The sequence below is a fragment of the Lepisma saccharinum genome, chromosome 1 (assembly GCF_977018435.1).
Source record: "Lepisma saccharinum chromosome 1, izLepSacc3.1, whole genome shotgun sequence".
Taxonomy (NCBI): domain Eukaryota; kingdom Metazoa; phylum Arthropoda; class Insecta; order Zygentoma; family Lepismatidae; genus Lepisma; species Lepisma saccharinum.
In genome coordinates this window covers 135,649,538-135,664,580 of record NC_139229.1, presented here as the reverse complement: position 1 = coordinate 135,664,580, position 15,043 = coordinate 135,649,538, and the positions used below count along the sequence as shown (strand labels likewise).

At 38.3% G+C, this 15,043-nt stretch overlaps 1 protein-coding gene across 1 annotated transcript in view; it reads left to right on the top strand.

Annotated features, from left to right (window-relative positions):
• Positions 1 to 15,043, top strand: part of Mtpalpha (monolysocardiolipin acyltransferase Mtpalpha) — a 72,583-nt gene that overhangs the window by 8,238 nt on the left and 49,302 nt on the right. Inside the window, exon 3 of the mRNA XM_083120072.1 lies at positions 828 to 1,100. Within this exon, the coding sequence (XP_082976198.1) occupies positions 828 to 1,100 (273 nt within the window). The remainder of the gene's footprint in view (positions 1 to 827; positions 1,101 to 15,043) is intronic.

Genomic DNA, 15,043 nt, shown 5'->3' with positions numbered 1-15,043 from the left:
TGCAGTGTTACTCTTTTTGTTAATTGGTATGATCATATTTCTTTCCCAATCTTTGGGTATTTTGATTCTCTTCTATACTTCATTACAAATCTTCCACAACCATTGCACAACTTTATTAGTTGTGGGTCCCTTGATACTTTCCCCCATTTCTATCACAAACTCTTTCCATGATTCTTTCTTTGCTTGTCGAACTGCTTCTTTTGCTTCATTTCTCCTCTGAACATACTCATTCCATTTCTCCTCTGTTTATTTTCCATGTACCTCTTCCATGCTTGTTTCTTCCTTTTAACCATGTTATTCCACCATCTTGATCTTTTATTTTGTTCTATAGATGTTAAACCACAAACTTCTGTAGCTGCTGTAGCTGCCTTAATCAAAACTATTTTTAGTGTACTCCATCTTTCTTCTAATTCTTCTTTGTCTTGGTGGTTCTGGATACTTAACACTCTCTCTTTTGTTGAACTCTTCATTCAATTACCTTTTAAATTCCCTTTACAACTTTCACCTTGGGCTTATTTTGAAGCTAAGGGAGAATATTTTCCATGAAAAAAGTAGTGTCATATGAAAATATAAAATTTTCATTTCAAGGTCACACTGTGACCTTTGACCTTCAATGCCTGAAAACATATCTTCAATTTTTGTGGAAATAAGGTATGATATACAGTTAAATGTAATTTCTGTTTGGTGTAAGTTCCATTTTGGGAACAGAAATAGTAAAACTCTGTATACTACTGTATATGCTATATTCAGTTGCAACAGAAATGCACTAAAGTGATAAGCGATACAAACTCTACACTTTCCAAAAAAGTATATATTGTCTATATTAGGTCAACACATTAAATGCAGAGTTGGTGGATGAGATGCAACAAATCCTGTACGAGGTAGAGACTAATCCCAACATCCAGGCAGCTGTTGTGATCTCAGGGAAGCCTGGATGTTTCATTGCTGGGGCAGACATCAACATGTTGGAAAGTTGCAAGAGTGCAGATGAAGTCACCACTGTGTCGAAAACAGGTCAAGACATACTGGGAAGACTGGAGCGAAGCAGGAAGCCAATAGTTGCAGCTATCATGGGTTCCTGCTTGGGTGGAGGCTTAGAGGTAAGAGTAGCATAAGATTTCTCACTTGTGAGATATCTATATACGAGGACTGATTGAAATGTAATGGCACTTTCTCTTTTCTGGAAATATTTGGTAGTACAGTTCCAGTATTTATGAATGTCATATATTAACGTGTCAGCAACTGCAGTTGGGCTCTTTTAGTTGTCTGTGTTCTGTCGCAGTTCCGTTATGGTGCATGGGGAAGCCGTTTCTGTGATAGTATGGCATCTCTGGATGAAATTGTTGGAGCTATACAGAAACACTATTCATGTAGCCTAGTCTTGGCACTGCGGTTTCTGGTATTCTCAACATTCAGAAAACATCTTTGTGAAAACCAATTCTTACATGAAGTGAAGAATTCTATGCTAGAATGTTGCACAAGAGTCTGTTGCATGTTTTGGAATTTATTTTTAATGTCAATAATGATACTTTGTAAAAGAAATTTTTTTCTTGTTTTTGGAGTCTTATTCTGTTTCCATAAAAATTTCTCATTACTTTTCAAGGACCCCTCGTACATATATATTAGGTTTTATTTACATGCTCTTGAAAATAATGAAACCTGTGGCACCAACGTTTTTGGTGGTACCCAGCACATGTGCACTTGTGTTCATAAAAATCGACCATAAGCTTGTGCGTAATCAATTCATTTTATGCTTGAGTAAATGTGCAAACTTGCATGCAGAACTCTGCCATTAAAGTACAGTATTGGATTTTCCAAGATCAAGACACTATTTCAAGGAACCTGAATATCCTTTGTAACGGTCGGATTGACCATTACTGGTTTTGGTATATTGTAATAATTAATTGCTGGCCAGCTACAAGGTGTAGGGTTAAGTAATATGTTTCCATGAGTGTATTTTTATGTTATTATTGCATGTAAGTGTATATACTTATTGGATTGTGCTTTGCTGGATGTTAGATTCCCCTGTTTCTTACCTCCCCGGTTGAGGGAGCTAGCAGTCTTTCAAAAGACCGTTGTAGTGGAATTTTCCAACGCTACGGGGTCCACGTCCACGGACGTTTACCCCGACTATAAAAAGAGCCAGTGGGCTTTAGCAAAAAAACAGTGTTTCCCCATTGATCGGCGAAAGAGGAACGTCTCCTCAAGTTTAGTCCACTTATGGTGGCTAAACTGGATATCATAATGTAGCATCTGGTTATGCCAGCCCCTGTTGCTGTCCCAAGTCCCCTTTTAGAAAAAGCTTTGATTATGTGGATATTTCCGTATTTGATTAATTGATGCCCAAAAGAAGGAGTGAAGGCGTAAGGAAACGCATTTGTAACGGAATATCATTTAAGCTGAGGATAGGCCCACCGAGATAGTTTTGCTAACTCGGTGGTAAGGGAAGTGCCGATGGTTATGCCATTGGTGCGCATATATATTGATTTAGAGTTTTGGTAATTTTGGTCTATGCAAGACACTCATGGAGACGCTCTGTAAAATATGTATATATATAACTACGTATAATAAACCAATATATCCTACGAGAATGTTATAATTTCAAGAACTACGGTACTGTCCATTTAACCAATTGTATATTCACTTGCTGTATATGAGTAAACGAACCAGGGACATACAAATATAAATTGTTATGTGAAACCCCCCTTTTTGTAATTCCGGCGCAAATATAATCTGCTCGCTTGGCACCCAGGGTGAGGTGAAAGGAGAGATTGAGGGATGAAAGTTGGAAGTAATCCAGAGGGCCGGATAGAAACGAGGGATAGGGGGGACGACACTTTCACATATGGGGGCTCCATTGTCCAGGATATATCTTGTTGTATAAATTGTCGTCAGGTCTATAGGTTTGAAAGATTGACGGACGGATAGATTTTTTAATTTTTACAACGAAGATCGTACAGAAGTGTATGTTATTACGTAGTGGAAAAAGTAAAGTAGGAAAAATGGCAGTACAAATTGATAGAGATTTGCTTGGACAGCTATTGGGTAATCAGGATATAAGCGATAAATCTCAGGAGGAAATTATTAGGGACTTAAATAATCTTGCTTTATCGCGCACTGAACAGCAGAGTGCTAAGGAAGAGGAGAAAAAAGTTCAGAAAATTCTCGATAAGTCAAATTTACCGATTCCAGTCTTCACGGGGAGCGATGACAAGATTTCGCCGCATGATTATTTGCAGGAGTTGCGGAATTATAAAGATGTCATGGGCATTTCGGAGAAGTCATTGTTTGACAAGATTCTTCCGTTTTCGCTAAGGAGGGCTGCAGGGGATTGGTTTAGATTTTCACGCCCGTTTGAAGATTTCAAGAGCTTTGAAAATGCTTTTTTAGAAGAATATTATTCTGTAGATTATAAGAATGAGATCGACCGTTTGATTCTGAATCGCTTCCAAATGAGCGAAGAATCTCTGGTTTTGTTTATTCGTCGAATGAGAAAACTCTTTTCTATGAGGCAAAAAGAGACAGATGAATGTGAAGTAATAGAACATATTCTATCTCATGCACACCCTAGTTTCCGAAGGCATTTGTATGGAATGCAATTTCAGACTTTGAAGGAATTGGAATCTGAAGCAGCCATTGTTCAGAGAAGGTTGTATTCAGAAAGGCTTTATTATTCACCACTCGCCGGTGAGACGGAATTATCTTTTTCTGAAGTTTGCAACACTGAAGAGGACACCTCACGAAGAACAGGGGTAAAACATATGGCTTTGTCCGCAAGGACAAGCGAAGGGGGAACCGAGAGTGACCAGCTACCCTTATGCTCTCTCAATCCAGGTTTAGGAAAAAGGGTCAAGGGCTGTGAAACAACCGCGTTTCTAAGAAGGGGCATTGGCGGTGATGCAACCGTAGGGCAAAAGAGACCCTCTTTTGATGCAACTTTTGGACAAGCGGGGGCCAATAAAAATTCTGCAAAGTTAATTTGTTGGGGCTGTCGTTGTGAGGGCCATAAACTTCAAGAATGTCAACAGACCAATAAAAGGAGCCAACCCGCTGGAAAGGGAGGTCAGCAGCGTCCCCAAATAAACATTCTGTCACCCGCCGGGAGAAAACGCAGAAACAAAGGCCGTTTTTTGAATGGAGAAGGCTGTTTTCAGCAAGACCTCGAACCTCTCATTCAATGTAAAATTAACAACAAACGCTTTGTATTATTTGCAGATACGGGAGCTTCAGCTTCTACGCTAAGTTTGGAAACAGCCAAGTTGTTAGAGAGGGATGGAAATAAATTCATGAAGACTAGAAAATGGAACATTTCTTTAGCTGTGGGCAGCGTTACGTCGAAGGGCGAGATGTATGCTACTGTTTGTATTAATAACATGAAATTTATGCATAAATTTATCATCCTTGAGAATTGTTTCCGTGACATAATCGTTGGAAGGGATTTTTTGAGGCAGAGTGGGATAATTTTGCACATTGAGGAGAACGGTTGGTCGTTCAAGGATAGCGACGTGATTTACACGTTCTCGAAGCGTGCATGTAAACGAGAATTCGCTGTTACAGTTATGCAGAGAAATAACGTGGTACAGGAAAGGAATAACTCGTCTGATCCCTCGAGCCTGGATGGATGCAACACACATGCACATGAGAATAGCGGGAAGTCTACGAATGAGGATACGGGCCAATTAGTGGATTCGCAAGGACTCGAAGTTCAGAAGACTGCAAACGCTGGTGCATTATGCTCTCTGAAAATCTCGAAAGAGGTAAAGAGAAAACGGAGGAAGGGAATAAAAAGGGAATGCAAATTTCCTTGAAAAAATTCCATTTCTACGGACAATAAGAACCATGCATTATCATTTTTGCCTTTTGCTTTAGAGGACAATGAAAATGATGAATTACTGGTTTCTGAGAGGCTACAAAAAACTTCATCGCTTGTTTCAGAGCAAATGAGAGACAGTTTGTTATCTCATATAATGAAACAACTGAAGGGAAAGCATTTCTCTGGAAGTAGGACGTATAAGGAGAAAGTTGCTAAGTTGGCCAATCAGTCGTTTTTGGATGAGGAGGGAGTTTTGTGCAGGAGGATAGACTGCAAGCAAGATTCTAAGGGAACAGCCAAGATATGGGTCCCGTTGAGTTTGAAATCTCAAATATTGACGTCACATCACGAGTCTGAATTTGCAGGGCACAATGGGAAGCAGAAAACTTTGTCGAAAATCAAGGAGAAATATTCGTGGCTTGGAATGACACAAGATATCGCTCGCTACGTCAGAAGTTGCGTTCCCTGTACAGTTTCCAGCGAAATGAAGAAAGAAGTGAGACCGAAATATAAGAAAACGAGCCCAGCTTTACATAAAGTGTTCCCGGATGAAGAGAACGAGATCAAACGTAAGCCATGTAAATTTCGCATTGGAGACAAGGTGTGGCTGAAAGAGCACACTATATCTGGCAGATTGCGTGGCGTTAATGGTGAACTTGAAACAAAACACTCAGGTCCATGTTTAATGTCTGGAAGGATTAAAGAAGATACTTTCAGGGCAAAGAATGGGAAGGATTATCCGATTGTGGAAGGTGAACCAGGCCAGTTGTCCAGCCATAAACCACCAGCTTTTGCTGTGAGGTGGAGGGACAGAAAACAGCCAAGGGGAGCCACGCGACAACTCCTAATGAGGGTTAGGAAGACTACCGTCGGGCCGCCTAACCAGCAATCCCAGCTGTCATAATAGCCGACAACGGATCTTCTTTTATTTGATTTTTTTTTATTTTAGTTTTCATTTGTATACACTTACCCCCATTTTCTTCATTCACACAACACTGTTTATTTATTTGCGTGTCTCCAAGTTGTAAACAGAAATACACATTGCGGATTTAGGTTCGAGAGTCGAACCAGGACTCGGTTGAGAGTCGAACCAGGACTCGGTTGAGAGTCGAACCAAGACTCAGTTGGGAGTCGAACCAAGACTCAGTTGGGAGTCGAACCAAGACTCAGTTGGGAGTCAAACCAAGGACTCTGTGAAGAGTCGAACCAAGGACTCGGTCAGGAGTCGAAGCCAAGGACTCGGTCAAGAGTCAAAGCCAGGGACTCAGTCGGGAGTCGAACCAGGGACTCAGTCGGGAGTCGAACCAGGGACTCGGTGGAGAGTCGAACCAGGAACCAGGGAAACTAACTTCAAGAAAGATGCTGTCAGGAAGACTTCATCCTAGAGAGGATACTTCAGTGGCGGACTTCACAAGGAAGAGGAAGCTTGGTGAATCTGTGAACATTGTGGACAATGTGATAAAGTGAATGAACTAGTGACTATTTCATTTTTCAGATACTCTGAGAACAGTTGAATACTTTAGTGGGTATTGTGTAATTGTGTTGGATGATTTTGTAAATATGGTAATCTTGTTTGGAGTGTATTGTTTTTTCTTGTTCCTCTTGAAGGGGGGAACTATGTAACGGTCGGATTGACCATTACTGGTTTTGGTATATTGTAATAATTAATTGCTGGCCAGCTACAAGGTGTAGGGTTAAGTAATATGTTTCCATGAGTGTATTTTTATGTTATTATTGCATGTAAGTGTATATACTTATTGGATTGTGCTTTGCTGGATGTTAGATTCCCCTGTTTCTTACCTCCCCGGTTGAGGGAGCTAGCAGTCTTTCAAAAGACCGTTGTAGTGGAATTTTCCAACGCTACGGGGTCCACGTCCACGGACGTTTACCCCGACTATAAAAAGAGCCAGTGGGCTTTAGCAAAAAAACAGTGTTTCCCCATTGATCGGCGAAAGAGGAACGTCTCCTCAAGTTTAGTCCACTTATGGTGGCTAAACTGGATATCATAATGTAGCATCTGGTTGTACCAGCCCCTGTTGCTGTCCCAAGTCCCCTTTTAGAAAAAGCTTTGATTATGTGGATATTTCCGTATTTGATTAATTGATGCCCAAAAGAAGGAGTGAAGGCGTAAGGAAACGCATTTGTAACGGAATATCATTTAAGCTGAGGATAGGCCCACCGAGATAGTTTTGCTAACTCGGTGGTAAGGGAAGTGCCGATGGTTATGCCATTGGTGCGTATATATATTGATTTAGAGTTTTGGTAATTTTGGTCTATGCAAGACACTCATGGAGACGCTCTGTAAAATATGTATATATATAACTACGTATAATAAACCAATATATCCTACGAGAATATTATAATTTCAAGAACTACGGTACTGTCCATTTAACCAATTGTATATTCACTTGCTGTATATGAGTAAACGAACCAGGGACATACAAATATAAATTGTTATGTGAAACCCCCCTTTTTGTAATTCCGGCGCAAATATAATCTGCTCGCTTGGCACCCAGGGTGAGGTGAAAGGAGAGATTTGAGGGATGAAAGTTGGAAGTAATCCAGAGGGCCGGATAGAAACGAGGGATAGGGGGGACGACACTTTCACACCTTTAAAAAGTCCAGGAAATTGACTTGCGACTGAAAAATCCAAGGATAGTTAGACTGTTACATAAGACTTTTGTAATTGCTGTGAACATCTTTTTAAGTATTAAATATGTTACTTATCCTGAGATGAAACTCTCACAAAAGATGTTCGTTCACGAATAGTTGGATTAGGTAATGTTTCAAATGTCATCACTCTTAAGTGCTACAAAATTAGCAGCAATTGCTGAAGCAATAAGCTTTAAGATCATACACGCAAAATCACCTGTGGTAGAGCCATTGGCTCTAACTATTGGTACTTTCTTCATGAAAGTACAAGGTCCTGCTTCTGTTTGTGATTGTATGTGGAAGAAATTAATTAGGGTTGACCCGATACCAATGAAATGTCAATATAATTGCCACTGATAGCAATAAAAATGCTTGAAAATGGAGGCACATAGTGGTTCGGATTCCACTTTAAACTGTAGGTCCAGTCCCGATTAGTCTTACTGAGCCTAAAATGGACTTAAAACACCAAATCAATTAATCAATCAAACCAATACTTGAAAAGTGAAACTAATTTGTAAATTTTAAGTAGGGATGGGACTGATTAATTGGTACTCTGTCCGTTGGTTTGAGTTGGTGTTTTAAGTCCACTTTATGCACAGTAAGGCTAATCGGGACTGGACCTACAGTTTAAAGTGGAATCCGAACCACTTGTGCCTCCACCGGGTATCGAACCCGGGACCCCTTGAAAAAAGCAATGACGCAACCACTGCGCCATGGGTAAGGCTCGGTACTCTGTCCGTATCGGCTGATATAGGCATATCGGTTTTTTGGTAAAATTACCGATAATTTAGAACAAAATTCTGCCATTTTGTTGTAATTTTTATGGATAATCTCCATGCCCTACTTTCTAAAAAAGTAAATGTCTAAATATGCAATTTCTTTCCACTGCAGTCACCTTGAAGCACACATTTATTAAGGAGGTCAATGAAACTTTCAGGTTCTTCAAGGACCATTTCTAATTTTATATTGGATCGGTAGAATATCGGTATTGGTAAATTTTATATCGGTACTTTATCGGTAACAGCCAAAATTTCATATCTTCCCATCCCTAATTTTAAGATATACTTCCGGAATGGAAAACTATACCATATCATTCTATTAGAGTAGGCATTAATTTCATGTAAGGTATTTGAACCCAAAATCCATTTGTCACTGCAATACTGTTGCCAAGATATTTAAAACTAAGCATTTTGTGTAATTTCCAGGATATTTAGTCTCCGTAAGATTCTTGAACTCTGGAAAAGTATTGGCATGTATCAATAAATTTAATTTGGACCAACTCATTCTAATTACAATACCACTGGTATTGACCATACAAATATATCAACCATGGTTCAACACTAAAATAAATATGTAAGTGCAGACTCCATTTACTTGGAAGCAAGGGATAAAATACCAGCCTACGTAACAGATGCCTTGAGTACCAGGTTTAAATTCTGGCCAGCGCTGGCAGTTACATCATATCATCACTCCATCTCATCATTGTGATTATCCAAAAGTCATGGAAAATCAAAGTAACGTAATAAATTTAAATTTAATAAAAATAAACAAAATAAATCAATCATTGATGTGTTGATTGAAGTAGATGAATATTATTTATTATGGAGCACTTTGACATAACCTGTTGGAATGTGGAGTTGGTAGACAAGAAATTAACTTAAGCTGTGCAAACAACCTAATACTCTTCGTTAGTCACCGTAAGTGACATTACATTTCCACATATTGTAGGATTATGCATGTAATTATAGTGTAATCTTTTATTTGAGAAACACCAAGTAGACCAATTCCTGTTTAAATGTTGCCGGTTTTAGGGAACAATGTGTGGAAGAGTGAAATGAATCTGTTTTAGTGTTGTAGATTTGATTATTAAGTCCATATGAACCTACAGATTGTACAGTAATACAATTTATATGTTGGTGTTATTGTAATTAGATTGTCTTGTATGAGAAAATATGAAGTGTGGTCTGCAGTTGTGAATTTCTAAATGGCTTTCGCCTGTTTCACATATCAACAATTTTTCACATTTCTAATACGGAAGTACTTTCTTATAGTCTGTCGTTTGAGAAGCATCAAGTAGACCCATTCCTGTTTAAATGTCCTGGGATATGGGGGGACAATGTGTGCAAAAGCGAAATGAATTTGTTATAGAGTTGTTGATTGGATTATTCACTCCATATGAACTTAGATTGTACAATAATACAATTCATATGTTGGTTTTATTGTAATTAGATTGTCTTGTCTGATAAAATATGAAGGGTGGGTGGGCTTCAGTTATGAATTTCTAAATTGCTTTCACCTATTTCCTGTATTACCAATTTTTCACAGTTGTAATGCAGAAGTTATTTCTTATAGTCCTTTCAGAAGCACCAAGTAGACGCATTCCTGTTTATATATCACGGGATAATGGGGAGACAATATGTGCAAGAGCCAAATGAATCTGTTTTAGTGTTGTAGATTGGATTATTGAGTCCATATAAACCTACAGATTGTACAGTAATAGAATTCATACGTTGGCCTTATTGCAATTAGATTGTATAGCAAAATACAGAAAACGTGGGCTGCAGTTATGAATTTCTAAAAGGCTTGCGCCTGTTTCCTGTATGATCAATTTTTCACAGTTCTAATGTAGGAGTGCTTTTTGAGTCTGTCCTTTGAGAAGCATCAAGTAGACCCATTCCTGTATAAATGTCACGGGATATGGGGGGACAATGTGTGCAAGAGCAAAATGAATCTGTTTGTGTTGTAGATTGGATTATTGATTCCATATGAACCTTCAGATTGCACAGTAATACAAATCATATGTTTGTCTTATTGCAATTAGATTGTCTTGTGTGACAAAATATGAAGCGTGGGCTGCAGTTATGAATTTCTAAATGGCTTTCACCTGTTTCCTGTATTATCAATTTTTGACAGTTGTAATGCAGAAGCTCTTTCTTCTAGTCCGTCCTTTCAGAAGCACCAAGTAGACCCATTCCTGTTTAATAGTCATTTGTTATGGGGGGACAATGTGTGCAAGAGGGAAGTAAATCTGTTTGTGTTGTAGATTGGATTATTGAGTCCATATGAACCTTCAGAATGCACAATAGTACAATTGATTTTTTGGTGTTATTGTAATTAGATTGTCTGCATGACATAATATGAAGCGCGGACTGTAGTTATAAATTTCTAAATGCCTTTCGCCTGTTTCGTGTATGATCAATTTTTCACAGTTCTAAATGTAGAAGTGCTTTTTGAGTCTGTCCTTTGAGAAGCACCAAGTAGACCCATTCCTGTAAAATGTCACAGGATATGGGGGGACAATGTGTGCAAGAGGGAAGTAAATTTGTTTGTGTTGTAGATTGGATTATTGAGTCCATATGAACCTTCAGATTGCACAGTAATACAAATCATATGTTTGTCGTATTGTAATTAGATTGTCTTGTGTGACAAAATATGAACCGTGGGCTGCAGTTATGAATTTCTAAATGGCTTTCACCTGTTTCCTGTATTATCAATTTTTGACAGTTGTAATGGAGAAGCTCTTTCTTCTAGTCCGTCCTTTCAGAAGCACCAAGTAGACCCATTCCTGTATAAATGTCACAGGATATGGGGGGACAATGTGTGCAAGAGGGAAGTAAATCTGTTTGTGTTGTAGATTGGATTATTGTGTCCATATGAACCTTCAGATTGCACAGTAATACAAATCATATGTTTGTCTTATTGCAATTAGATTGTCTTGTGTGACAAAATATGAACGGTGGGCTGCAGTTATGAATTTCTAAATGGCTTTCACCTGTTTCCTGCATTATCAATTTTTCACAGTTGTAATGGAGAAGCTCTTTCTGATAGTCCGTCCTTTCAGAAGCACCAAGTAGACCCATTCCTGTTTAATAGTCACTTGTTATGGGGAGGGGGGGCGGGCAATGTATGCAAGAGGGAAGTAAATCTGTTTGTGTTGTAGATTGGATTATTGAGTCCATATGAACCTTCAGATTGCACATTAATACAAATCATGTGTTTGTCTTATTGTAATTAGATTGTCTTGTGTGACAAAATATGAACCGTGGGCTGCAATTATGAATTTCTAAATGGCTTTTGTCTGTTGCTTGTATTATCAATTTTTCGCAGTTCTCATGCAGGAGTGCTTTCATGTAGTCTGTCCTTTGAGAAGCACCAAGTAGACCCATTCCTGTTTAATAGTCACTTGTTATGGGGGGACAATGTGTGCAAGAGGGAAGTAAAACTGTTTGTGTTGTAGATTGGATTATTGAGTCCATATGAACCTTCAAATTGCACAGTGATACAAATCATATGTTTGTCTTATTGTAATTAGATTGTCTTGTGTGACAAAATATGAAGCGTGGGCTGCAGTTATGAATTCCTAAATGGCTTTGACCTGTTTCCTGTATTATCAATTTTTCACAGTTGTAATGGAGAAGCTCTTTCTTCTAGTCCGTCCTTTCAGAAGCACCAAGTAGACCCATTTCTGTTTAATAGTCACTTGTTATGGGGGGACAATGTGTGCAAGAGGGAAGTAAATCTGTTTGTGTTGTAGATTGGATTATTGAGTCCATATGAAGCTATAGATTGTACAGTAATACAATTCATATATTGGCCTTATTGTAATTAGATTGTATAGCAAAATACGGAAAACATGGGCTGCAGTTGTGAATTTCTAAAAGGCTTGCGCCTGTTTCCTGTATGATCAATTTTTCACAGTTCTAATGTAGAAGTGCTTTTTGAGTCTGTCCTTTGAGAAGCATCAAGTAGACCCATTCCTGTATAAATGTCACAGAATATGGGGGGACAATGTGTGCAACAGCAAAATGAATCTGTTTGTGTTGTAGATTGGATTATTGATTCCTTTGAACCTTCAGATTGCACAGTAATACAAATCATATGTTTGTCTTATTGCAATTAGATTGTCTTGTGTGACAAAATATGAAGCGTGGGCTGCAGTTATGAATTTCTAAATGGCTTTCACCTGTTTCCTGTATTATCAATTTTTCACAGTTGTAATGGAGAAGCTCTTTCTTATAGTCCGTCCTTTCAGAAGCACCAAGTAGACCCATTCCTGTTTAATAGTCACTTGTTATGGGGGGACAATGTGTGCAAGAGGGAAGTAAATCTGTTTGTGTTGTAGATTGGATTATTGAGTCCATATGAACCTTCAGAATGCACAGTAATACAATCGATTTTTTGGTGTTATTGTAATTAGATTGTCTGCATGATAATATGAAGCGCGGACTGTAGTTATAAATTTCTAAATGGCTTTCGCCTGTTTCGTGTATGATCAATTTTTCACAGTTCTAATGTAGAAGTGCCTTTTGAGTCTGTCCTTTGAGAAGCACGAAGTAGACCCATTCCTGTATAAATGTCACAGGATATGGGGGGACAATGTGTGCAAGAGGGAAGTAAATCTGTTTGTGTTGTAGATTGTATTATTGAGTCCATATGAACCTTCAGATTGCACAGTAATACAAATCATATGTTTGTCTTATTGTAATTAGATTGTCTTGTGTGACAAAATATGAAGCGTGGGCTGCAGTTATGAATTTCTAAATGGCTTTCACCTGTTTCCTGTATTATCAATTTTTCACAGTTCTAATGTAGACGTGCTTTTTGAGTCTGTCCTTTGATAAGCACCAAGTAGACCCATTCCTGTTTAATAGTCACTTGTTATGGGGAGGGGGGGGCAATGTGTGCAAGAGGGAAGTAAATCTGTTTGTGTTGTAGATTGTATTATTGAGTCCATATGAACCTTCAGATTGCACAGTAATACAAATCATATGTTTGTCTTATTGTAATTAGATTGTCTTGTGTGACAAAATATGAACGGTGGGCTGCAGTTATGAATTTCTAAATGGCTTTTGTCTGTTGCTTGAATTATCAATTTTTCGCATTTCTAATGCAGGAGTGCTTTCTTGTAGTCTGTCCTTTGAGAAGCACCAAGTAGACCCATTGCTGTCTAATAGTCACTTGTTATGGGGGGACAATGTGTGCAAGAGGGAAGGAAATCTGTTTGTGTTGTAGATTGTATTATTGAGTCCATATGAACCTTCAGATTGCACAGTAATACAATTCATATGTTTGTCTTATTGTAATTAGATTGTCTTGTGTGACAAAATATGAAGCGTGGGCTGCAGTTATGAATTTCTAAATTGCTTTCACCAGTTTCCTGTATTACCAATTTTTCACAGTTGTAATGCAGAAGTTCTTTCTTATAGTCCTTTCAGAAACACCAAGTAGACCCATTCCTGTTTAATAGTCACTTGTTATGGTGGGACAATGTGTGCAAGAGGGAAGTAAATCTGTTTGTGTTGTAGATTGGATTATTGAGTCCATATGAACCTTCAGATTGCACAGTAATACAATTGATTTTTTGGTGTTATTGTAAGTAGATTGTCTGCATGACATAATATGAACCGCGGACTGTAGTTGTAAATTTCTAAATGGCTTTCGCCTGTTTCCTGTATGATCAATTTTTCACAGTTCTAATGTAGAAGTGCTTTTTGGGTCTGCCCTTTGAGGAGCAACAAGTAGACCCATTCCTGTATAAATGTCACAGGATATGGGGGGACAATGTGTGCAAGAGCAAAATGAATCTGTTTGTGTTGTCGATTGGATTATTGAGTCCATATGAACCTTCAGATTGCACAGCAATACAATTAATTTTTTGGGGTTATTGTAATTAGATTGTCTTGTGTGAGAAAATATAAAGCGTGAGTTGCAGTTATGAATTTTTAAAAGGCTTTTGTCTGTTGCTTGTATTATCAATTTTTCGCAGTACTAATGCAGGAGTGTTTTCTTGTAGTCTGTCCTTTGAGAAGCACCAAGTAGACCCATTCCTGTTTAACAGCCACTTGTTATGGGGGGACAATGTGTGCAAGAGGGGAGTAAATCTGTTTGTGTTGTAGATTGTATTATTGAGTCCATATGAACCTTCAGATTGCACAGTAATACAATTCATATGTTTGTCTTATTGTAATTAGATTGTCTTGTGTGACAAAATATGAAGCGTGGGCTGCAGTTATGAATTTCTAAATTGCTTTCACCAGTTTCCTGTGTTACCAATTTTTCACAGTTGTAATGCAGAAGTTCTTTCTTATAGTCCTTTCAGAAACACCAAGTAGACCCATTCCTGTTTAATAGTCACTTGTTATGGGAGGACAATGTGTGCAAGAGGGAAGTAAATCTGTTTGTGTTGTAGATTGGATTATTGAGTCCATATGAACCTTCAGATTACCCAGTAATACAATTTATTTTTTGGTGTTATTGTAATTAGATTGTCTGCATGACATAATATGAAGCGCGGACTGTAGTTATAAATTTCTAAATGGCTTTCGTCTGTTTCCTGTATGATCAATTTTTCACAGTTCTAATGTAGAAGTGCTTTTTGAGTCTGTCCTTTGAGAAGCATCAAGTAGACCCATTCCTGTATAAATGTGACATGTGACAGGATATGGGGGGACAATGTGTGCAAGAGCAAAATGAATCTGTTTGTGTTGTGGATTCTATTATTGAGTTCATATGAACCTTCAGATTGCACAGTAATACAAATCATATGTTTGTCGTATTGTAATTAGATTGTCTTGTGTG